Raw genomic sequence first — 24,882 nt, forward strand, 5'->3', positions numbered from 1 at the left:
CCAATCTGCGACAAGGCCTGGGCAATAAATACGTCGGGCCAGAGCCGCGAGATAGAGTCCAACTTTCACAAACAGCGTGGGACAGAGCCGCGAGAGCTATGAACGGTACAGAACCAATGGCTACCACGGCCACACCAGAGGAATTGCAAGCATATCAATATAGGCTCGCACGAGCTGCGAGGGAATTGGAAAAACAGACAGCTGAGTTGAACAGGAGAAAGGAAGCAGACACGCATCCAGCAGGAGAAGGGCAGATCTGAGTCGACAATCTAGAACTTCGGGTGATAGCCACAGGGAGGCTCGGAACAGAGGAAGATCAAGGTTACAACACATACCCGAAGCAGAAAGAGAGCACTTGGTTCAAAATCTCGACATGTCCTTTATGTCGATAGACACAAGAGGAAACATTATCCCTAAGACACCAGAAGCTGGGTATATGGCGACACAAGCTTTTATCCTCGCGTCTAAACCACCTCCAGGTGATCCAAGGGAAACACTATACAATATGGCGATAGCAGGAGTTGGAGCTATGGGGACAGCGTTCGTTTCAACGCCTCCCGAAGGAACAGCAAGGCAAAATAGTCCACGACCTGCAGCAGTAACGGCGGCAGCTCCTGAAGGACCAAGTGGAGCAAGAGATACGGCAGCACAAGCAAGAGTCGACAGAGCACGACAAAGCAGAAGGGATCATCGGCAATCTCCGGAGCTTAACGACGAAGATATGTGCGGCTTGCCATGCTTCACGAGGAGAGTCCGAAAAACTCGAGTCCCTTCAGGATTCAAGCTACCCGACAATTTCAAAAAGTTCGACGGCCTTCAAGATCCAGAGGATTGGCTAGTCGACTATCTGGAGACAGTGAAGCTCACGGGAGGAACCAGGGCAACAGCCATGCAAAGCATTCAGGTGCATTTGAGTGGAGCCGCACGATCGTGGATAAAGAAACTCACTCCGGGATCTATCGACAATTGGGAAAGTTTCGAGGACGTGTTCGTCAAGAACTTCAGATCCACGTGCAAAAACCTGCGTCGTTAGAGGAGTTGAGAGCATGTCGACAAAAGCCGATGAGTCAATGAGAAAATACATTCAAAGATGGAATATCATCAAAAACTCGGCAGAAAATATATCCGACGAGAGAGCAATAGATGCGTTTGTTGCAGGAATCAGGCGTGGAGATTTTGTCGAGGACTTGGGGAGAACCAATCCAAGAACAGTATCTGCGTTAATGGAGATAGCAAACAAATGGGCAGATGGAGAAGATGCTGTCTATAACAAACGACACAGGTCGCCAGAAGAGGACCGGGGGCGAAACTATCAACCAAGGCGACGGTTTCCTCGGCAGTACCAGAATTACGACGCTCCAGGACAAATCTCGGCAGGTTTTCGAACAAATACAGGAGGAAACAACAGAGATGATTATCGAGAAGCGATGAGCAGCGAAGCGACAACAGGGATGATTCTCGCAACAACAGACAAAATAGCGGGCCTGTGTTCCCAAGGCCTTTCATGTCCCCCGAAGAGATGATGAACGGGCCGTGTCGGATGCACTTTTTCATTGACAACAACGGTAAAAGACAGTCAGGGCACTTGCGTAAAGACTGTCGAAATTTTCGAGCAATGCTAAGGCATGCGAGCACGCTAATGCTCGAGCAGCACAGAGAAATCCTCGGGAACCCAGGAGCGAGATCCACCTGCCACCACCTCCCGCAATCACAGACGACAATCGACATCAGCTCAGAATAGCAGCAGCACCCCCACCACCACCTTACGTTGATCCCAATTCTCATGGAGCGGTGTCGATGATTCAGAAGGCAAGGCCATCAAATAGAGCTCAGAAAGTAATCTCACGACAAGTGTTTATGGCAGAAAAAATGCCTCCACCAACTGTCGAGTATCTTAATTGGTCAGGGCAAGATATTGGGTTCACCATAGCAGATCATCCGCAACAAGTTCCTCGACCAGGGCAGTCAGCACTTATTCTACCAGCAGTTATTGCAGGGTTTGACGTCTCTCGAGTGTTCATAGACGGCGGCGGCAGCAGCTTAAACCTCATGTATGCAGATACATTGAGGAAGATGAACATATCCTTAGCGAACCTGAAGCCAACAGACACAAGGTTCCACGGTATCACACCAGAGAAGCCAAATTATCCACTGGGAAAAATCAACCTCGACGTTCAGTTTGGAACCCGAGAGAATTATAGAATCGAGAGGCTGGAATTTGAAGTCGTAGATTTTCCGTCGCAGTACCACGCTTTGTTGGGACGACCGAAAGCATACGCTAGATTTATGGCAGTGCCACATTACACATACCTGTTGTGGAGGCTACCTGGACCAAGGGGACCAATCACGATCAAAGGAAGCTTCGCTTTAGCCGATAAATGCGACAAGGATTTTCATCGGCTATCGAAAGTTTCGGGATGCAAGCTGAGTATTTGGCGTCAAAAAGCATGACCGACTACGACGTCTTGCGGACGTTGGAAGGCCAAATAAAGAGTCAACTTTCAATACCGAGAAAAATTCTAAGGAGGTGCAAATCCACCCGACAGACCCGAAAAAAACGACATCCATTGCAACAAATATGGATATCGCATAGGAAAGCGCGCTCGTCAAGTTCCTCCGTGAGAACTGGAAAATCTTTGCATGGTGTCCAGCTGACATGCCAGGAGTACCCAGGGAACTTGCCGAGCACCACCTAAACTTGGATCCAGTAGCAAGACCAATCAAACAACCTTTGCGGCGTTTTTCGGAACCAAACCGCAAAGCCATGCTATCCGAAATAAATCGACTCGAGGAGGCTGGTTTTATCAAAGAGATATCTACAGAAGCTACATGGGTAGCTAACCCAGTGATGGTGCCGAAGAAACACACGGTAGTCCTTCGCATGTGCGTCGACTTTACGTGTCTCAATAAACATTGTCCTAAGGATCACTTTCCCCTCCCAAGGATCGATCAAATCATCGACTCCACGGCAGGCTGTGAACGTCTTTCCTTTCTGGATGCATACTACGGTTATAACCAGATCGGATTATTAGTAGATGATGCAGCCAAAACAGCGTGTATTGCACCTTAGGGCGTGTTCTGCTACACGCCAATGCCCTTCGGTCTAAAAAATGCGGGAGCAACATATCAGAGGATGATGCAGAAGTGTTTAGCAACACAGATCGGGAAAAACGTGCAAGTATACATCGATGATGTCGTCATAACGTCAAAAAAGGGGGCAACGCTGATCGAGGATCTCAAAGAAACTTTTGACAACCTCGACAAATTCTGCCTAAAGTTGAACCCGACGAAGTGTTCTTTCGGTGTCCCAGCAGGAGAACTCCTGGGGTTCCTAGTCTCAGCAAGAGGGATTGAAGCAAATCCCGACAAAATACAAGCTATAGTAACAATGAGGAAGCCAACAAAGTTGAAAGAGATACAACAGCTAACTGGGCGAGTCGCAGCATTGAGCAGATTCGTCGCCAGGCTAGGAGAAAAAGCGTTACCATTTTACGCTTTGATAAAGCAAGGAGATAAATTCCAATGGAACGAAGAGGCCGATAGAGCCTTCGAGGATTTGAAACGCAAAATTTCGACACCACCAATTTTGGTGGCACCAAAGGAAAAGGAACCTCTCCTGCTGTATATTGCAGCCACACCTCAAGTGGTTAGCACGGTGCTAGTAGTCGAAAGAGAAGAAGAAGGCAAAATCCATGGAGTGCAGAGGCCAGTATACTTCGTGAGCGAAGTTCTGTCGCCCTCAAAACAAAGGTACCCTCAGTACCAAAAGCTAGCATATGGAGTGTTCACAACAGCACGAAAATTGCGCCACTATTTTTCGGCACATCCGATCATAGTGGTCAATGAAGCTCCCTTGTCAAATATACTAAACAATCCAGAAGCTACGGGTCGTGTCTCCCTTTGGGGAATAGAACTTTCCCCTCGGGACATCACGTATGAAAAAAGAAAAGCAATCAAGTCGCAAGTTTTGCCAGATTTCATCGCAGAGTGGATGGAGTTGCAAAACACAGGACCTCCAGACTTGTCGAGAACCTGGACCATGAACTTTGATGGGTCCAAAAGACTAGAAGGGGCTGGCGCAGGAGTAGTGCTCATATCACCTGAAGGCGATAAGTTGAAGTACATCCTTCGGATGACGTTCCCTAACGCATCTAACAATGAAGCGAGAATATGAGGCTCTCATACACGGGATGAAGATGGCGAAAGCACAACGGTGCAACTCGACTAAAAATCTTTGGCGACTCACAACTGGTGGCTCAGCAAGTTATGAACCAATGTGACGCAGTCAATGATAGCATGATGGCATACAAGGAGGTGTACAACGAGCTCGAGAAGTTGTTCGATGGATGCGAAGTAAATCATATTAGTAGATTGAGCAACGACGAAGCCGACGTTCTTGCAAATATCGGGTCGCAATGCCTTGCGGTCCCGCCAGGTGTATTCTGGGAAGAGATAACAGAGAGATCCACCAAATCAACAAAGTCAAAAAAGAAGAAACCCTCGGGGGCTACCAAGGAAGAGCAAGAGGAAGAAGAAGAAGAACAAGACCTGGTCATGGTGATACAGATACCATGGATGCAGACGTTCATATCATACATCCTCAGGAAAGAAATACCCGATGATCCAGTCGAGGCAAGGCGAATAATTCGACGCTCCAAAGCCTTCACGGTAGTCAAAGGGGAATTATACAAGCGGAGTATTTCAAAGGCCCCTGCAAAGGTGTGTCACACCCGAAGAAGGAAGAATAATTCTGAAGGATGTACACGAAGGAATCTGTGGCCACCACGCAAGTAGTCGAGCTATTGCAGCCAAGGTTTTTCGGGCAGGATTCTACTGGTTGACAGCAATCGAGGACGCTAAGGAAATAGTAAGAACTTGCGACGCGTGTCAAAGGTTTGCCGCAAAACCCCACTCTCCAGCAGCAGAACTAGCACCAATACCATTGTCATGGCCCTTTGCCCAATGGGGACTTGATATGGTAGGCAAGTACACAAATCCTGGCCAGGAGGAAAGGAGTATATGCTAGTAGCTGTCGACAAATTTACAAAGTGGATAGAAGCGAAGCCGATAAATTCACCAGACGGAGTATCTGCAGTAAAATTCGTAAAAGGCCTCGTCTTCAGATTTGGAGTACCCCACAAAGATCGTCACGGACAATGGCGGTAACTTCCACATCCAACGAATTCAAAGATTATTGCAAGGAAGTAGGTATCAAGCTGCACTTTGCATCAGTTGCACATCCTCAAACCAATGGGCAAGTCGAGAAAGCCAATGGCATCATTTGCAACGGCATCAAGAAACGCATGTTAGGACCACTGGAAAAAGCTCGGCATACCTGGCCAGAAGAACTACCAAGTGTGTTGTGGAGCATCCGAACAACACCAAATACGGCGACACAGGAGACCCCGTTTTTTCTAGTCCATGGAGCAGAGGCAGTACTGCCAACAGAAATAGAGCACGACTCCCCCAGAGTCACTGAATATAATGAAGAAACTTCTACGGCAGCGTTGGAGGACGACGTCGACGCACTCGACGAAGCTCGAGACGAAGTACTATCAAGGGTAACCAAATACCAACAGGACTTGAAAAACTACCACAGTCGACGTTTGCGGCCGAGGTCTTTTCAGGTGGGAGACCTAGTTCTTCGGCTCACGCAAAAAAGTCATGAAAAACTCGAGTCACCATGGCTTGGCCCTTACATCGTCACAGAAGTAATCGGAGGAGGAGCATACAGAATAAAGGACAAGAAGACAGGGGTGGAGGAGCAAAACCCTTGGAACGTGGCGCAACTCAGGCGTTTCTATGCCTAGAGCTGAAATACAGTCCTTATGAAACTTCAATGTACTGAAACGCCCGCGAGTTTTCAGACGCACTCTTTTCCTTTTTCGGGGCACCGAGTGGGGCCGGGAAAGGTTTTTAATGAGGCGGGCTCGCGGTGCTGCAATATAATAAAGATAGTGTCAATATAACTTTTTCTTTATCGACATGCTCAAAGTCTCGAACCCGACAAATTTCAATATAGTTCGTCGAAAGAAAAAAGCATCGCCTTGGTATTAAAAATACCTCGTGAGTCAATGAAAATACAAAATAGTACTCAATAAAAACGCTCGGGGGCTGATATTCACAATAATGAATGCCTTGGTTCAAAAACCTCGCAACAACTAGCCACCGAAATACTCGGGGGCTAGTCAAATATAGAAATACGACGTTTGCTTCACAATATATAATCAAAGTCATAGGTTAAAAAGAAGAGTTATCTACAAAAGGAAAATAATTACTCCTGATGCAGTATGTCATCAAGGGTAATTCTGCCTTCTTCGGGAGCAGCGCCAAGAAAGTCAGCATAATGACCGTCGGCAAAAAAGTCGGCATCCATCCGAAGAAGGTCTTCAATCATTTCCTCGGCTATAGGCGAAACCTTCGTGTTAATTCGGTCGACACCAACTCTTCGGCGCTTTACCTTCTCATGAACTTTCGCAACAACTTCGGTCAGGTCAAGTTTCGAGTGGCATATCTGAAGCATGATAAGAGCAAATCTGGCGCCAGCCACCAGTTGAGCTTTGACAAAATCATGGATCTTGTGAGCGTCCTTAAATTTTTCCATTACCTCAGGAAGAGTTTTTGGTTGAACGTTCCGAGGGAACATGGAATTGTAAACCATGAACAGGGTCTTGGTACAGAAATCAAGGAAATCGTGAGTTTGAGAAACGCGATCTTGAAATCTGACAACCTGGCGGGTCCTTTCTGGCGTAGCCCAAAACAAAGAACCATGATCAAGGGAAAGGTTAACAAGGAGGTTCGTCCTAGTATTTACCCTCTCTTCTTCCGCAACAATATATCGATAAAGGAACACATTAAAGCAAAGGAGCAGAAAAACTTCAAGAGACGTAGCATGAAGATAAAAGATATCGGAGGATGAAACAAGCATACCCGACATATCAGCACTGGCTTCATTCATTAACTCGAGCATGAAATTTTCTCGAGTAGTCGCCTTTTCAGCCTCGGAAGCAGCAATTTCCTTAGCAGCCACGGCCTCGCGAGCTTGCTGAAGTGCAATTTTTTCGGCTTCAGATGATTTATGAGACTTTTCCATCATCACAAGTGTTTGCTTCTTCGCATACTGAAGTTGCTGTCGAAGTTCGTCCAGTTCTTGCGACAAGGTATCTTCGACAGGTGCAGTACCAGCAAAAGCTCCCCTCGAGCGAGAAGAAGAGGGCGAAATATTGGAAGGAGCGGCAGACGGAGTATAGTTATCAAATATCAACTGAAATTTAGACAAGACAACATCAAACAACAAACAAAGATAGAGTTTTCATTGATCTCTCGGAATAATTACAAAGGCATTACAGTGGAGCTAAGGAAGTACGTGTCGCCAAATGACTACTTTGGCGACAAGAGCAAAAGAAACATAGAAAGAAAAATAAAGAGGCATGCAACTAGACCTCCGGCCTTGATGAGCTAGGAGTCGACGCTGGTTTGATCCCGAGATAGGCCAAGATCTTCTTCGTGTTGGGCTTGGCTGCCTTAATCAACGACCTCCATCTTGATTGCTCTATCTGCTCGGTGTCGCCAACTTTCGTCCAATCAACAGCCTGTTGACTGTCAGCAACCAAAGCGACAGTGCTTTCGACAGCAATTTTCATATTTTCTTGGCGCATCTTCAGTCCAAGGTCTTCTGATGAATTGAACATCTTGGCGAGATTAAGGAAAGTCGAGGGCTCCTCTTTCTTCGGGAAGAAGTAGGGGAACAACGCCGACAATCCTGCATTAGCATTGGCCACGCCTTCACGAATTTCGGACCCATGCAGCTCCAGATAGGAAAGTGCATCAATGAGAGGGTCGTCGACGAGGATTCGACAGATCAAATTCCTGGTTTGTTTGGTCTGCCAAGGAAATAAAATGTGGGTCAAACAACAAAAAACAGTGACTCTCGTAAAAATAGAAGGGATCAAAACTTACGAAAGTGCGTCGACTTTGGGATTTCGGACGTTTGAGGATTCCTTGTTCACGAGAAGCTTGTGCAGCTTTGTGCTCGTCTAAGGCGATTCTGACATCCTCAAGTTTTTTCTGCAATCCCTCGACACTAGCAGCCTTTGCTCTAGCGTCATCAGCCTCGGCTTTGGCTTCACTAGCAACAAGCTCGGCTTTCTTACGAGCCGCTTCACTTTGCTCAAGTTTTTGAGCAAGCGCGTCGGCACGTTTGGTGGCCTCTGCAAGTTTCTCCGTCGAGATATAAAAAGAGAGAGAGGAAAGATCAAAAATCGCGACAAGCAACAGGAGCAAAAAGTCAAGGAAAAACGGCAAGTATAAAAGTTGTTACCTTCGGCTCGCTAGCATACTCACGGTACCCAATAAATTGGGACCCAATGCGGAGAAGCTCTTTGATCATGGGCTATTAAAGAAGAACGCAGGAAAAGAAGCACCGACATGAAAAAGAGAGTGAAGACGTAAAAAAAGCAACATAGGGGAAACACAGATATCAACAAACTTACATCATCCAAGAGCAGAGTCCATTTAACTGCCCAATTGAGGGGCAGGCTCAACAATCTTTTCAACCCTTGTCCTTTTTGGTGAAGGAGCAAGGGGGCTTCCTGGCGGAGTTGTGGTGACGACGTTTTGTTGAGGAGGCGAGGATTCTTCTCCTTCAACTAGCGTGTACGAGGCAAGTACAAGATGTGACGTGCTTGTTCGAGGAGCCACGTCAACACTTGGTACTTCTTCCTCGTCATCACTGTTGGTTAAAAATCGACAGCTTAAAATCAAGACAAGATAAACATTTCGAGTACAGAAATAAGAAGAAAAGTAAAAAGGACTTACGAGCTGACGAAGGATCCAAGATAAGGTTCATAAGCTGCCTTCTGACGTGAAGGATCAATTTCTTCGGCTTTGGAAGTGCCGGAATCTTCGACATCGTTCCTTTTCCTTTTGCCTCTTGGAGAGACAGTGGGGGGAGGAGATTGTGCCGATAAAGTATCTTCAGAATGACCCGCAGATTTTCGAGAATCCACGGGTTCGTTCACAAAAGATGGAGCTTCCTGATTATCATCCGTGACAATGGTCCTTTCTTCGACTTCTCCATCCTCAGGAAGAGGAGGAAGGGAAGCCATAGTAGGATGGTTCTGCAAGAAAATAGCGACAAAAGAAAATTAGCGAGATACCAATACAATGAGATGCAAGGAAAAGTTTAGAACAAGACAAAAACTCGAGAAGACAAAATACCTCGGGAAGAGGATTGGAAGCACTGTATGGTTCTACTCGACAAGAGGAGGGAATAGGATCCTTCTTGGCTAGTCGAGAAACTCTTCGAACCAATTTCTCCAAGTCCTTTACGTAAAGATCGTTGGAGATTCTGCATTGGCGTCGTTTTCACCGAATACGTTCAAAGGGGATTTTTGCGAGCACAGAAGAGGCTGCACTCTAATCCTAAGGAAGTAGGCAGTGATTTGAACACCGAGATAGTTCTTTGCCTCGAGTATTTTGGAGCTGATGAATACGAGACATAAGAGCTTCTGTCGCCTTTTTCTCTTCTTCGGAAGCTTCAGCGTCCCAGGAACGGCGGCGCTGGATCTTGGCACTTCCGTCGAAAGGAATTATGTTGTGCTCCACAGAGTTGGCATTTTCTTCGTGAATGTAGAGCCATCTTTTGCGCCATCCTTGGACAGAATCAGGAAACTTGACGTCGAAATAATCGACATCAGTTCGGACACAGATAACAACGCCGCCTATGTTATAGGTGGCGTTGTGAGAGCCATTACGGCGGAGGCAGAAAATGCGTTTCCACGTAATCCAATTAGGAGGAATTCCGAGGAAGCATTCGCAAAGTGTGATAAAAATGGAAATGTGAAGGATGGAATTGGGGGTCAACTGGTGCGATTGAATCCCATAAACGAAAAGAAGGCCGCGGAGGAAATCATGAATTGGGGCCGACAGGCCGCGGATAAGGTGATCAACGAAACTAACCCGATACTCCATTGGAGGGTTGGGGTAGCTCTCCTCGCTAGGAAAGCGGATGGCGTCTTCTTTCTTCATGAGGCCAAGCCTCTTCAGCGTATTGACATCCTGGTTGGAGATCTTGGATCTCTCCCACTCAAGATCTTCGGCGGCCATCTTGGATTCTGGCGTGCTGTGGCGAGTAAGTCGTGTGCGCGGTGGCATCAACGGCAATGGGCAAAGCAGTGATCGTGAGTGTGGAAGAACAGAGAGAGTTGGGCGCAGGGGAAGCTTTGCGAAGAGAAACAGATGTGCGGCGCAAGCGAGGGAGTGCACGGAGGTTGAAGAAAGGTTTATATAAGAATCGGGTGAAGCGATGAACCGTTGGATGAAGAAATCGTGTGGTGACGACAAATCTTCTAGATAAAAGGGTAAAAAGGTATTTTTATCGAGATAAGCGTTACCGTACGTGCGCCGGAAAAGCGGAGGACGTGTGTCCCCCACTTGCACGACGTGTCAACGTGGAAGAAGCAAATGGACCCACAGGGCAGAAAAATCACGACTGTTAAACAGAGATGAAGTAAATTTGAAGCATGCCGACAAGAATTCGAAAAGATTGGCGACAAGAGGAGTTATTTGAATACTTCGGGAGCCTTTGACCAAATACAAGTTTTTGCCCAAATGCTCGGGGGCTACTTCGACAAAAAGTAAAATTTCGAGTATGGCAATATAGAAAATGTTGAGCCTACAACCAAGCACAAGTCCTTGGCTGTAGCCTATGGTGCTACTCCCATCGGGAGCGCTGTTCGCGCACCCGAGAGATAAAGAGAAGATCATATTGGGACATAATAACAATATAGTGACAAGGTGGACTAAAATGTTGAGCCTACAACCAAGCACAAGTTCTTGGCTGTAGCCTCGGGGGCTACTCCCATCGGGAACGCTGTTCGCGTACCCGATGAAGTTCAAAAATAAAAGATAGAAAAGCAAGAGAGTATATTTCGAGTTATAATTAACTCTACATATACTCCCATCGGGAGAACAATATAAGTCAAAATTGACTCGATAAAATGTGCCATTCCAACAGCCGGAAAAGCACTCGACAATATATTCTCAGAACGCCAAAGTTGCGATCAATTTCTGAATGCCGCAAATTTGCGAAGGTAAGACCCCAGATCCGTTCTGCTGGGCGTGGCATCGCCAAAGACTGCGCTCTGCTGCTTTTATCCGTATCAACAGATACGAAGAAAAATCCTAACGGACGCGTTAGGTACCCGATAAATTTGACTGGGACTCGACGAATGGTAAGACCTTAAGCGGCACTGTCGACGTTTACACCAGTATCCCGAGATCATGTCCAGGGACGTGATCTTGAAGTAGGTTTTTGCGGATTGCCACCAGAGCAGTTAACTAGTACCTGATCCGTCAGATGAACTAGCCCCAACTACCATTATCCCTGTACAATATAGAATTTTATATGAAGAAGTATAAAAAGGTTAAAGCTTTTGAATAAAAATAAACAGTGGAGATTTTCCCTGATTCTACGATTCAAGCAAAATCTCGGGGGCTACTGACATAGGCATCCCAAATGGGCTTGCCGAAGATAGTACCCGGGGTTTACTGAAGGCCCACTACCCGAAGAATAAGAGGATTCGAGAGCCCAAGATGTATTTAAGGAAAGATAGAGTTGTAATAGGAAGTGTTATTTTGTAATCTGGCGGGATGAGTTAGAAACCGTCCCGGACTCTGTAATTTGTACTACACGAATCCCTCGGCTCCACCTCCTATATAAAGGGGGAGTCGAGGGACGAGGAGATCATCGAATCATTATCTGCAAACCCTAATTTTCATAATCGTCGAGTACTTTTCGGCTGAAACCTTCGAGATCTACTTGCCCTCTACTTCTAACTAAACCCTAGCCTACAATCCATAGGCATTGACAAGTTGATACCTTGTCACCTGCACAACACAATCAAAATACTTTGCCCCAACTTAACAGTGAGGTTGTCAATCTCACCGGCTTGCTGTAAACAAAGGATTAAACGTATGGTGTAGAGAATGATGTTTGTTTGCGAAAAACAGCAGAGAACAATGATTGCAGTAGATTGTATTCAGATGTAAAAGAATGGACCGGGGTCCACAGTTCACTAGTGGTGTCTCTCCAATAAGATAAATAGCATGTTGGGTGAACAAATTACAGTTGGGCAATTGACAAATAGAGAGGGCATAACAATGCACATACATATCATGATGACTGATATGAGATTTACTTAGGGCATTACGACAAATAACATAGACCGCTATCCAGCATGCATCTATGCCTAAAAAGTCCACCTTCGGGTTAGCATCCGCACCCATTTCAGTATTAAGTTGCAAAGAACAGACAATTGCATTAAGTATGGTGCGTAATGTAATCAACACAAATATCCTTAGACAAAACATTGATGTTTTATCCCTAGTGGCAACAGCACATCCACAACCTTAGAACTTTCTGTCACTGTCCCATATTCAATGGAGGCATGAACCCACTATCGAGCATAAATACTCCCTCTTGGAGTTACAAGTATCAACTTGGCCAGAGTCTCTACTAGCAACGGAGAGCATGCAAGATCATAAACAACACATATATGATAGATCAATAATCAACTTGACATAGTATTCCATATTCATCGGATCCCAACAAACAAAACATGTAGCATTACAAATAGATGACATTGATCATGATAGGCAGCTCACAAGATCTAACATGATAGCACAAGAGGAGAAGACAACCATCTAGCTACTGCTATGGACTCATAGTCCAAGGATGAACTACTCACACATCAGTCCGGAGGCGATCATGGTGATGTAGAGTCCTCCGGGTGATGATTCCCCTCTCCGGCAGGGTGCCGGAGGCGATCTCCTGAATCCCTCGAGATGGGATTGACGGCGGCGGCGTCTCTGGAACTTTTCTCATATCGTGGCTCTTGGTGATAGGGTTTTCGCGACGGAGAGTTGAAGTAGGCGGAAGGGCAGAGTCGAGGGGCGCACGAGGGGCCCACACCATAGGGCGGCGCGGGCCCCTCCTTGGCCGCGCCGCCTTGTGGTGTCGCCACCTCGTGTCCCCACTTCGTATCTCCTTCGGTCTTCTGGAAAACTCCATGGAAAATAAGACCCTGGGCTTTTGTTTCGTCCAATTCCGAGAATATTTCCTGTGTAGGATTTCTGAAACCAAAAAAGCAGAAAACAGGAACTGGCGCTTCGGCGTCTCGTTAATAGGTTAGTGCTGGAAAATGCATATAAATAATATGAAGTGTGTATAAAACATGTGAGTATTGTCATAATACTAGCATGGAACATAAGAAATTATAGATACGTTTGAGACGTATCAAGCATCCCAAAGCTTAGTTCCTACTCGCCCTCGAGTAGGTAAACGATAACAAGGATAATTTCTGAAGTGACATGCTACTATCATAATCTTGATCAATACTATTGTAAAGCATATGAGATGAATGAAGTGATTCGAAGCAATGGTAAAGACAATGATTAAACAACTGAATCATATAGCAAAGACTTTTCATGAATAGTACTTTCAAGACAAGCATCAATAAGACTTGCATAGGAGTTAACTCATAAAGCAATAGATTCTTAGAAGAAGGTTTTGAAGCAATACAAAGGAAGATATAAGTTTCAGCAGTTGATTTCAACTTCAACATGTATATCTCATGGATAATTGTCAACACAAAGTAATATGATGAATGCAAATAAGCAAGTATGTAGGAATCAATGCACACAGTTGACACAAGTGTTTGCTTCTAAGATAGAACGAAATAGGTAAACTGACTCAACATAAAGTAAAAGAAAGGCCCTTCGCAGAGGAAAGCAGGGATTACTATTTTTGTGCTAGAGCTTTTATTTTGAAATCATAGAAACAATTTTGTCAACGGTAGTAATAATTCATATGTGTTATGCATAAGACATCCTATAAGTTGCAAGCCTCATGCATCAGATACCAATAGTGCTCGCACCTTGTCCTAATTAGCTCGGATTTCCATGGATTATCATTGCATTACATATGTATCAACCAAGTGTCACAAAGGGGTACCTCTATACCGCCTGTACAAAGGTCCAAGGAGATAGATCGCATTTGATTTCTCGTTTTTGATAGATCTCAACTTAAGGACATCCATACCGGGACAACATAGAAAACAGATAATGGACTCCTCTTTAATGCATAAGCATTCAACAACAGATAATATTCTCATAAGAGACTGAGGATTAATGTCCAAACTGAAACTTCCACCATGATACATGGCTTTAGTTAGCGGCCCAATGTTGTTCTCTAACAATATGCATACTCAAACCATTTGATCATGATAAATCACCCTTACTTCAGACAAGACGAACATGCATAGCAACTCACATGATATTCAACAAAAGTGTAATAGTTGATGACGTCCCCAAAAACATGGTTACCTCTCAACAAGCAACTTATAAGAAATAAGATACATAAGCTACATATTCTTTACCACAATAGTTTTTAAGGCTATTTTCCCATGAGCTATATATTGCAAAGACAAGGAATGAAATTTTAAAGGTAGCACTCAGGTAATTTACTTTGGAATGGTAGAGAAATACCACATAGTAGGTAGGTATGGTGGACACAAATGGCATAGGTTTTGGCTCAAGGTTTTGGATGCACGAGAAGCATTCCCTCTCAGTACAAGGCTTTGGCTAGCAAGGTTGTTTGAAGCAAACACAAGTATGAACCGGTACAGCAAAACTTACATAAAAACATATTGCAAGCATTATAAGACTCTACACTGTCTTCCTTGTTGTTCAAAAACTTCACCAGAAAATATCTAGACTTTAGAGAGACCAATCATGCAAACCAAATTTTAACAAGCTCTATGGTAGTTCTTCATTAATAGGTGCAAAGTACACGATGCAAGAGCTTAAACATGATCTATTTGAGAGCTCAAAACAATTGCCAAGTATCAAATTATTCAAGACCATATACCAATTACCACATGAAGCATTTTCTGTTTCCAACCAAATAACAATGAACGAAGCAGTTTCATCCTTCGCCGTGAACATTAAAAGTAAAGCTAAGAACACCAGTTTTCATATGAACGAGCGGAGCGTCTCTCTCCCAAACAAAGAATGCTAGGATCCAATTTTATTCAAACAAAAACAAAAACAAAAACATACAGACGCTCCAAGTAAAGCACATAAGATGTGACGGAATAAAAATATAGTTTCACTAGAGGTGACCTGATAAGTTGTCAATGAAGAAGGTAAGGCATCCCCAAGCTTAGATGCTTGAGTCTTCTTGAAATATGCAGGGATGAACCACGGGGGCATCCCCAAGCTTAGACTTTTCACTCTTCTTGATCATATTGTATCATCCTCCTCTCTTGACCCTTGAAAACTTCCTCCACACCAAACTCAAAACAAACTCATTAGAGGGTTAGTGCATAATAAAAAATTCACATATTCAGAGGTGACACAATCATTTCTAGCACTTCTGGACATTGCTCAAAGCTACTGAAAGTTAATGGAACAAAGAAATCCATTAAACATAGCAAAAGAGGCAATGTGAAATAAAAGGCAGAATATGTCAAAACAGAACAGTCCGTAAAGACGAATTTTTTAGAGGCACTTAACTTGCTCATATGAAGAAGCTCAAATTTAATGAAAGTTGCGTACATATCTGAGGATCACTCATGAATTTTTGCTGATTTTTCTAAGTTACCTACAGAGAGACCTACTCAAATTCGTGACAGCAAGAAATCTGTTTCTGCGCAGTAATCCAAATCTAGTATCAACCTTACTATCAAAGACTTTACTTGGCACAACAATGCAACAAAATAAAGATAAGGAGAGGTTGCTACAGTAGTAAAAACTTCCAAGACATAAATATAAAACAAAATGCAGAAGTAAAATAATGGTTTGTCTCCCATAAGCGCTTTTCTTTAACGCCTTTCAGCTAGGCGCAGAAAGTGTAAATCAAGTATTATCAAGAGATGAAGCATCAACGGAGGGGTTCGGATTTTTATCAACTATGCATTGTATCTTGTCTATGTAAGGAACTCCTCTTTCGTTACTCTTAGCTTACTATCCTCATCAAACAAATTTTCAGGAACAAGCCAAGCATAGTTATTTTCTAGAGTTTCATGCATTCCTAGGAGCTTACTAGGTATTGGTACTTTAATCTCCCCTCACAATTGACTTTATTAGTGTACTTTAGTCTATCTTTTTCCATCTTTTCAAGTGTTTTTGCAAAATCGGTATAAAAGCCAAGCCTCTTATGCTTAATAAAAACTTTCCTAGCTTCTTTAGCTATATCACCAAATTCTCTAAGAAGGATTTCTAAAACAAAATCTCTCTTTTCTCCCATTTCCATATCAGAGAGTGTAAGAAACATATGTTGCATTATAGGGTTGAGATTAACAAATCTAGCTTCCAACATGTGTACTAAAGAGGCAGTAGCACTTTCATAAGTAGGAACAAGTTTTACCAAGTGTCTATCTTCAAAATCTTTAACTGTACTAACATAAGTGAAAAATTCTTCTATATTATCTCTTCCAATGATAGACCCATGCCCCACTGGCATATCTTTAAGAGTGAACTTAGAGGAAAGCATAATGAAATAAACAAAAGGTAAATAAAGTAAATGCAAGTAACTAATTTTTTGTGTTTTTGATATAAAGAAAGTAAACAAGACAGTAAGTAAAGCAAGTAACTAATTTTTTTGTGTTTTTGATATAAAGAAAGCAAACAAAACAGAAAATAAAGTAAAGCAAGACAATAACAAAGTAAAGAGATTGGATGTGGGAGACTCCCCTTGCAGCGTGTCTTGATCTCCCGGCAACAGCGCCAGAAAAAGAGCTTGATAACGCGTGAAGCACACGTCCGTTGGGAACCCTAAGAGGAAGGTGTGATGCGTACAGCAGCAAGTTTTCCCTCAGTAAGAAACCAAAGTTATCGAACCAGTAGGAGATGAAGACCACGTGAAGGTTGTTGGTGGAGGAGTGTAGTGCGGTGCAACACCAGGGATTCCGGCGCCAACGTGGAACCTGCACAACACAATCAAAATACTCTGCCCCAACTTAACAGTGATGTTGTCAATCTCACCGGCTTGCTGTAAACAAAGAATTAAACGTATGGTGTAGAGAATGATGTTTGTTTGCGAAGAACAGCAGAGAACAATGATTGCAGTAGATTGTATTCAGATGTAAAAGAATGGACCGGGGTCCACAGTTCACTAGTAGTGTCTCTCCAATAAGATAAATAGCATGTTGGGTGAACAAATTACAGTTGGGCAATTGAAAAATAGAGAAGGCATAACAATGCACATACATATCATGATGACTAATATGAGATTTACTTAGGGCATTACGACAAATAACATAGACCGCTATCCAGCATGCATCTATGCCTAAAAAGTCCACCTTCGGGTTAGCATCCGCACCCCTTCCAGTATTAAGTTGCAAACAACAGACAATTGCATTAAGTATGGTGCGTAATGTAATCAACACAAATATCCTTAGACAAAGCATTGATGTTTTATCCCTAATGGCAACAGCACATCCACAACCTTAGAACTTTCTCACATCGTCCTGCATTCAATGGAGGCATGAACCCACTATCGAGCATAAATACTCCCTCTTGGAGTTACAAGTATCAACTTGGCCAGAGTCTCTACTAGCAACGGAGAGCATGCAAGATCATAAACAACGCATATATGATAGATCAATAATCAACTTGACATAGTATTCCATATTCATCGGATCCCAACAAACAAAACATGTAGCATTACAAATAGATGATATTGATCATGATAGGCAGCTCACAAGATCTAACATGATAGCACAAGAGGAGAAGACAACCATCTAGCTACTGCTATGGACTCATAGTCCAAGGATGAACTACTCACACATCAGTCCGAACGCTCGTAGGTCAAATTCCTCTTCTTTGTGCTCATCCCACACACGGACACCAGGTCTGCCCCACAGCTGTAAAAGTTCATTAACTAATGGCCTTAGGTACACATCGATGTCGTTGCCGGGTTGCTTCGGACCTTGGATGAGCACTGGCATCATAATGAACTTCCGCTTCATGCACAACCAAGGAGGAAGGTTGTAGATGCATAGAGTCACGGGCCAGGTGCTATGGCTGGAGCTCTGCTCGCCAAAAGGATTCATGCCATCTGTACTTAGACCAAATCTTTAAACTCTCTGTCGATCTTTCTCCATTGCATTCCATCTGCGGGGTGTCTCAACTCCCCGTCCGACTTACGGTCCTCTTTGTGCCACCGGAACAACTTGGCATGCTCTTTGTTCCTAAACAGACGTTTCAACCGTGGTATTATAGGAGCATACCACATCACCTTGGCGGGAACCCTCTTCCTGGGTTTCTCGCCCTCAACATCGTCACCAGGGTCATCGCCTCTGATCTTAAAACGCAATGCAGTGCATACCGGGCATTCATTCAAATTCTCGTATTCACCGCGGTAGAGGATGTAGTCGTTAATGCATGCATGTATCTTTAGAACCTCTAAACCTAGAGGGCAGACAACCTTCTTTGCTTCGTGCGTACTGGCGGGCAACTTATTATTCTTTGGAAACATATTCTTCATCATTTTTAAGAAATTTTCAAATCCCGAGTCAGATAGACCTTCCTGTGCCTTCCATTTCAGCAAATCCAGTGTGCAGCCCAGCTTTTTCAGACCATTATCGCATCCGGGGTACAGTGAATTTTTGTGATCCTCTAACATGCGATCCAAATTCTTCCTCTCCTCTTCAGTTTCACAGCCTCTCCGTGCATCAGCAATGGTCCGACCAAGATCATCAGCGGGCTCATCACGTGCCTCTTCTTCACCTTCCCCACCTTCAGCATCCTCCATGAAAGTATCACCGAAATGATCAAAATAGTTGTCATCGATGATATCATCCCCTTCTTCATCTTCTTCCATTATAACCCCTCTTTCTCCATGCTTGGTCCAACAATTATAGCTTGGCATGAAACCGTGCCGAAGCAGGTGCAGGTGAACTGCTCTTGAGGAAGAGTAACTCTTCTGATTCTCACAGGCAACACATGGACAAATAACAAAACCCCCCCTGCTTGTTCGCATTAGCCACTACGAGGAAACCTTTCAAACCCGTAGTGAACTCGCCGAAGAGTCGGTTACCGTACATCCATTGCCGATTCATCTGCATTATTATTATATAAAGTATATAATTAACTATCATGCATTTGTTAAACTAACGAGCTAGAAACAATAGAAATTAAACAATAAACTACACACATGCATATTTTATCAATGACACATGAAAGGTTCAAGTTGCTAACCGCGCGATCGAGGAAAAATAAATGAGAAATCTCAAGTGTGACTCGGCAGTTCATATCATATTGTTTCATGCTCTCGGGCATTTCAACGAACACCTTGTGTGCATAAGAGGAACCAAAATCAAACCCACCACCCCTTGTGAAGATTGTGAAGAGAAGTGGCACCAAATGGCTAAGTGAAGTGAGCGGAGCTGCCTTTTATAGGGATGGGCTTTTAGTCGCGGTTGGCCTGGCCAACCGCGACTAAAGCTCCTCCGGTCCACCAGCTAGCCACCGAGCGCGCTGGACCCAGGTCTTTATTCGCGATTCGCCTCCCGAACCGCGACTAAAGACCCCTTTAGTCGCGGTTCATATATTTTGGCGACTAATGGGGCTGAACGGAAGCCTCTTTTTCTACTAGTACATATTATAGCCGTATAAGATGGTAAAGTAGTACACGTAACCAATATGCAGCTTTGAATTTTCGATGAAGTGTCTACTAACTACGCATGTCAAGCTGAGCACAAGGCTGGCTTACTTATATGTGGGCCGCATGCGACAGATCTTCAATCATTCGGCTAGCTGACAATGATTGAAGTTGTTAGTCAATACCCCGAGTCTGGATTATGTACTGAAATATTCTAAATCTGTAGTTCTTTTTTGAGATAACTAAATCTGTAGTTCTTTATTACAACAGCCTCTGAATATGTGTTTTGGTGTAAGAGCATCTCCAACCCTGCGACCCAAATGGACGCGTTGAGCCGCCCGTTTTGGGTCGTTTGGATCAGCTACACGGACACGCGGATAGTAGCGGATGTCCTACTTTTTTTTGTGTTCCCCAATGCACCCAAATACCCAAAGTCTGCTCGTACTAGTACTACTCGGAGACGCACGACGGCAAGCTCCCGCAGGGCCACGGCGGAGGTAGGGGAGGCCGTGCGCCCGCGCAGCAGGAGCCCGTGCGCGCGTCGCCGGACTTGGCCGAGGCGGAGGACGCCCCACCGGCGTCGGAAGTCCTGTGCCCGGTCGTGGCCGACGCGGCCAGCTCCGGCCCCGCCCGTGCGCGCCGGCCCCCGTCCGCCCCCGCCTGAGCCCGCCCTTGGACGACGCCGACCGTGGTCGACGCGGCCGGCCCCGCCCGTGCCCGCGCCCGTCGCGGCGAGCTCCGCCGTGCCCGTCGCGGCCGGCTCCGGCCCCGCCCGTGCGCGTCGGCCCCCGCCCGCCCCCGCATGTGCCCACCCGTGGCCGACGCCGCCCGTGGCCGACGCCGCCCGTGGCCGACGCGGCCGGCCCCGCCCGTGCCCGTGCCCGCGCCCGTCGCGGCGAGCTCCGCCCGTGCCCGCCCGTGGCCGACGCGGCGGCGTGGCGCGACGCGGCCGGCGTGGCATGGCAGGGCGCCGCGGCGGCCGGTGCTTGCAGCCGACGCTGCGCTGCGGAGTGGCGAGGCGCGGCCCGACGACCTTGCTGCGCCCTTGGCCGTGGCTCCGTGGCCGGCGTGGCGAGCGGCCGACGACCTTGCCCGCCCCTTGGCCGTGGCTCCGCCCTTGGTCGTGCTCGCACCGGCGTGGCGAGCGGCCATCGCCCTGCGCGTCGCCGTCGACGAGGTTCGCCGCCGGAGCTCGTTTTGGCAGCGGCAACTTCCGGCATGGATGGAATAAAGTGAGGAGTCGGCAACGGGGTGCGGCCGGCGTGGGCGACGGCGGCATTAGCCCAGGCCAGCCAAAATCCGGTGGCTGTGCCGGTCATTTCCATGGGGAAAAGAAGACAGAGGAGAGAGAAGCTCTGGGCCTGGGTGGATAAAGCGGACGTCCGGAGCCGTCCCAAGCTAGCCGGACAGACGCAAAGTCCGCCCAAATTTAAGTCGAATTTAGGTCACCTCGGACTTTATTGGCCGTCCATTTTGCATTTGCGTCCGCGTATTGAAACGCATTTTTACTCAAAAGAACGCACGCGGACGTTTTGCGAACCCGCGTTGGAGATGCCCTAACTTCCTCATGTGTAAATGATGGTATGTCTGGATCCTTGACTACGAGAGGTCGAAACGAAATCAGGATGAAGCCAACAAGAAAGATGAGACTCAGACATCACGGGTATGTTTGCCTAAATATATATGTACAATCTACTTACTCTTGTTTCATTAATATGCCACCAACTTGTGTTTGTATGGTGATTATCATGTTAGATAGTTACATACTTATGTATAAGAACAAGTAGCCGGTCGATTAGCGTTCGACATACATATCGCTAGAAGATACCAGGCCATGCATAAATTTATTAGTTACTCTCTCCATCCACAAATAAGTGTACTTCTAGCTTTTGTATTAAGTCAAACATTTTAAGTTTTGACCAACCTTAGAAAAAAGTAGCAACATATATAATAAGATTTTGGTATAATTTAAAACTACATTTCAAAACGAATCTCGAGATACTAAATTAGTATCATAAATACTACTATTTTTTCCTATATATTTGATCAAAGTTTAAAGAGTTTGACTACACATAAAATCTAGATATACACTTATTTACGGACGGAGGAAGTATGCATCTTGGTCTTGATGAAGCTGAGCTCAACTTCTCAAGTCCGGCTCATGTCAAGCTTTGTCCTTTATACTACTTACGTGTGAGCTCCATGTATCGGATTTTTAGTCAACCGGATAATTGTCATGATTACTGATGTTAGACGTTACACTCCTATGTCCTAAGGCTATTGCTCCGGTGTCCCCCCCTCTTTAAACTTTGTTCTACTTAGACGGCTAGAATCTGCTGATACCCCTTCGTGGGTTGATTTAACGTGTGTGTTTGGTTCATGGGCAAATATGTACGGAATGAGATGGGATAAAATATGTTTAATTAACGATTAATAGAAAAGGATAAATATGCTATTAACACACCAGTTAATATGTAATTAATGAGTCCTTTTCCCTTCGTGGTAGAGGCCGGACCTAGCGGAGCGGCCGCCTACCCATGCCTAGCAAGGTCACTGCCCACACGTATTTAGCGAGGCCGTTTCTGTCGACTGGGTGTGGCGCAGACGTAGCAAGCTCGTTGCTCGCCATGCCATGAAGGCCGCTACCGCCGAGCTAGGAAGCCACGTTGAAAATCAAGCCCACCGCTCACCGCACCATGGAGGCCGCTGCTGCCGAGCTGGGGAGCCACGCGGAAAAGCAAGCCCACCGCTCGCCGCGATATTTTTGCCACCGCCGAGCTGTGGAGCTAGACATACGACGGTGCTAGGTGTCGGAGTCGTGTCGACGACCATGGATTCTCAGGTGGCTATTGAGATTAGTCATGAAATTCACAGATCATATGGTTCAGCCTTTTTTAGAAATATTCAGTTTTTGGATGGGATCATCCATATTTTCTGGTCACGAACCAAACGCAGGTTTACCCCCTTCATGTAACTAAGTCGTCATGTTTTAAAGTCGTGTAAGTTACAGTTAGAATATCACTCTAGCCCTGAAATGTGTGATTATGTGCATTTTTTCATGTATAAATGATATTATGCTGAAATCCTTGACTACCAGAAGTCAAAACAAAATCAAGATGAAGCCAGCGAGAAAGAACAGACTCGGACTCAGACATCGCAGGTATGACTACAATTCATTAATTAAATATGTACATTAATATGTCGCCACTATGTTATGGTGACTATGATATTCGAAAGTTATGTACCAACTTGACCTGGGGATTAATGAAGTAGGTCATACGTTTTGTGATAGGATTGTGCAGATACTACCGCGATAAACCTCCAGTTTGGATAGCCTTGGGTTTCTTTTTTTTTTTGTAAAATTTATGTAGGGCACCGATGCTTGACGTTGCTTAGGATTATCGAGTCGACATATTAATCAGTTGATGTAGAACTAATAATATATGAGTGCATGAATCAATAGTATAGAGGCCAAGCTTTATATATCTTTTCCTAAAAGTATCTGTAAGAAATACTCCATTTGATCTATATATAATAAGTCTTGTGGCTTTAATTTATTTTTAGTTAAATTTAAATAAAAACCGTGACACTATAATGGATCGGAGGGAGGGGGTAACACAAACATGATTAGTGTGGTACTGTCAAGAATAACTATAGAATAAACAAATTCTAATATAAACCTGACTGTGCACTTGCTAAAACATGCAGGTTGTTATATATATCCTTAATAGTCATATCTACACAACTTCAAATTCGTTGTCAAATTAACATTTAATGCAAGCACACGTACAATTGACCCACCCCTACGGGTACAACTTCCATTCTCATTTGTAAGTATGTCTATATGCATGGGAGCAATGTTTTGGCTCTAGGTTGCATATTCTTCCTTTATTTAAATCGGAGCTAAAATAAAGGTTTGTAGGAGATATTATTTTTCAAAAGTTATCATTTTCTTTCTGGAAACTTTACATGCTCACATAAAATATCGATATGCACGTGTGAAATATTTTTTAGAATTTATTTTCACATTTAAAATTATGTTTTTCGGTAAACGGAGCATATCTACCTAAGATCAAAAGTGAATTTATATGTTCCTGTATGCATCTATATACAATATGGGACTACTACTGTCGCATCCCCCACAACACATGACATGTAACTTTTTTAAAAAATTTCTAGGCTCCAGTGTTTGGAGAATGGGACGCTGCGATTGGAGAATGGGACACTACGAACTCACACCAGACAGAGAGCTACACCGTAATATTCGAGAGGATTAGGACCGAGAGTAACCACGAATCGGCGGTGGTAAAGTCTTCCATATTTTTCTTTCGTGCTACGAGTGTGTCTATTTGCGCGTTTTATTAAAAGTTAATGTGCACCACATAAATCTTACATTTGCAAGTATGTGAAACCAACATGGTCATTGCATGGCTTTGCCAATTGCCAGTTTCTTCTACTACCTATGTCTATAAATAGATTTAGCGTCTAGATACATCTTTTTTTTCGATAAAGGGAATATATTAATATCAATAAGATACCAATTACACACAACCTCTGCAACAACGCACCACCCTAATGGCATTACGGATGCACGCAGCCAAAAAAAAGGAAAAAAACTAAGAAACAAAAGTCCCGCTACAGTATCTTGGACCTAACAACAACAATACATCTACCGTCAAGACAACACCTGAATTACAGACTCCAGAAGCACGCCCATCGAAATTCCAGAGGAAAGCCCTTCGGAGAGCGTCGATGGCTTGGAGGAGGGCCGGGGGAAGCTCAAGGGCCCCCATAGCATAGGCTGGCAGAGCATCGAGCACGGAATTCAACAACACAATCCAGCCGCCCGAGGAGAGGAGAAGCGAGCACCACCCGGACATGTATTTGTCAACCTTGGCAATCATCGGGGATAAATGAGCCATACGCAGCTTTCCACTGGACAGTGGCAGTCCCAAGTAGGTCTGCGGGAAACCCTCCACTCGGCAGCCAAGAATCGCCTGCATCTCATCCGCTAACTCCTGAGTGGTGTGCATGGGGACCAAAGTACTTTTTGCAAAGTTGATCACCAGCCTGGTTGCCTGAGCAAACTGATCCAGCAGCAGCCTCATCCGTGTAGCAGCTTCAGCACTTGCACGAAATATAATCAGCGTGTCGTCGGCATATTGCAACACCGGGCAAGGTGCATCGTCAGAAAGGAGGTGACGGAGAACGGCGTC

At 44.9% G+C, this 24,882-nt stretch overlaps 1 protein-coding gene across 4 annotated transcripts in view; it reads left to right on the top strand.

Annotated features, from left to right (window-relative positions):
* Positions 1 to 24,882, top strand: part of LOC127331787 (uncharacterized) — a 43,397-nt gene that overhangs the window by 16,880 nt on the left and 1,635 nt on the right. For 3 of the 4 annotated variants that reach the window (XM_051357987.2, XM_071825968.1, XM_071825967.1), the window contains exons 3-4: positions 21,273 to 21,329; positions 22,764 to 22,826. In XM_051357987.2, the coding sequence (XP_051213947.1) occupies positions 21,273 to 21,329; positions 22,764 to 22,826 (120 nt within the window). The remainder of the gene's footprint in view (positions 1 to 21,272; positions 21,330 to 22,763; positions 22,827 to 24,882) is intronic. The other variant, XM_051357988.2, reaches the window with a different exon arrangement.

The sequence above is a fragment of the Lolium perenne genome, chromosome 2, assembly GCF_019359855.2.
Source record: "Lolium perenne isolate Kyuss_39 chromosome 2, Kyuss_2.0, whole genome shotgun sequence".
Taxonomy (NCBI): domain Eukaryota; kingdom Viridiplantae; phylum Streptophyta; class Magnoliopsida; order Poales; family Poaceae; genus Lolium; species Lolium perenne.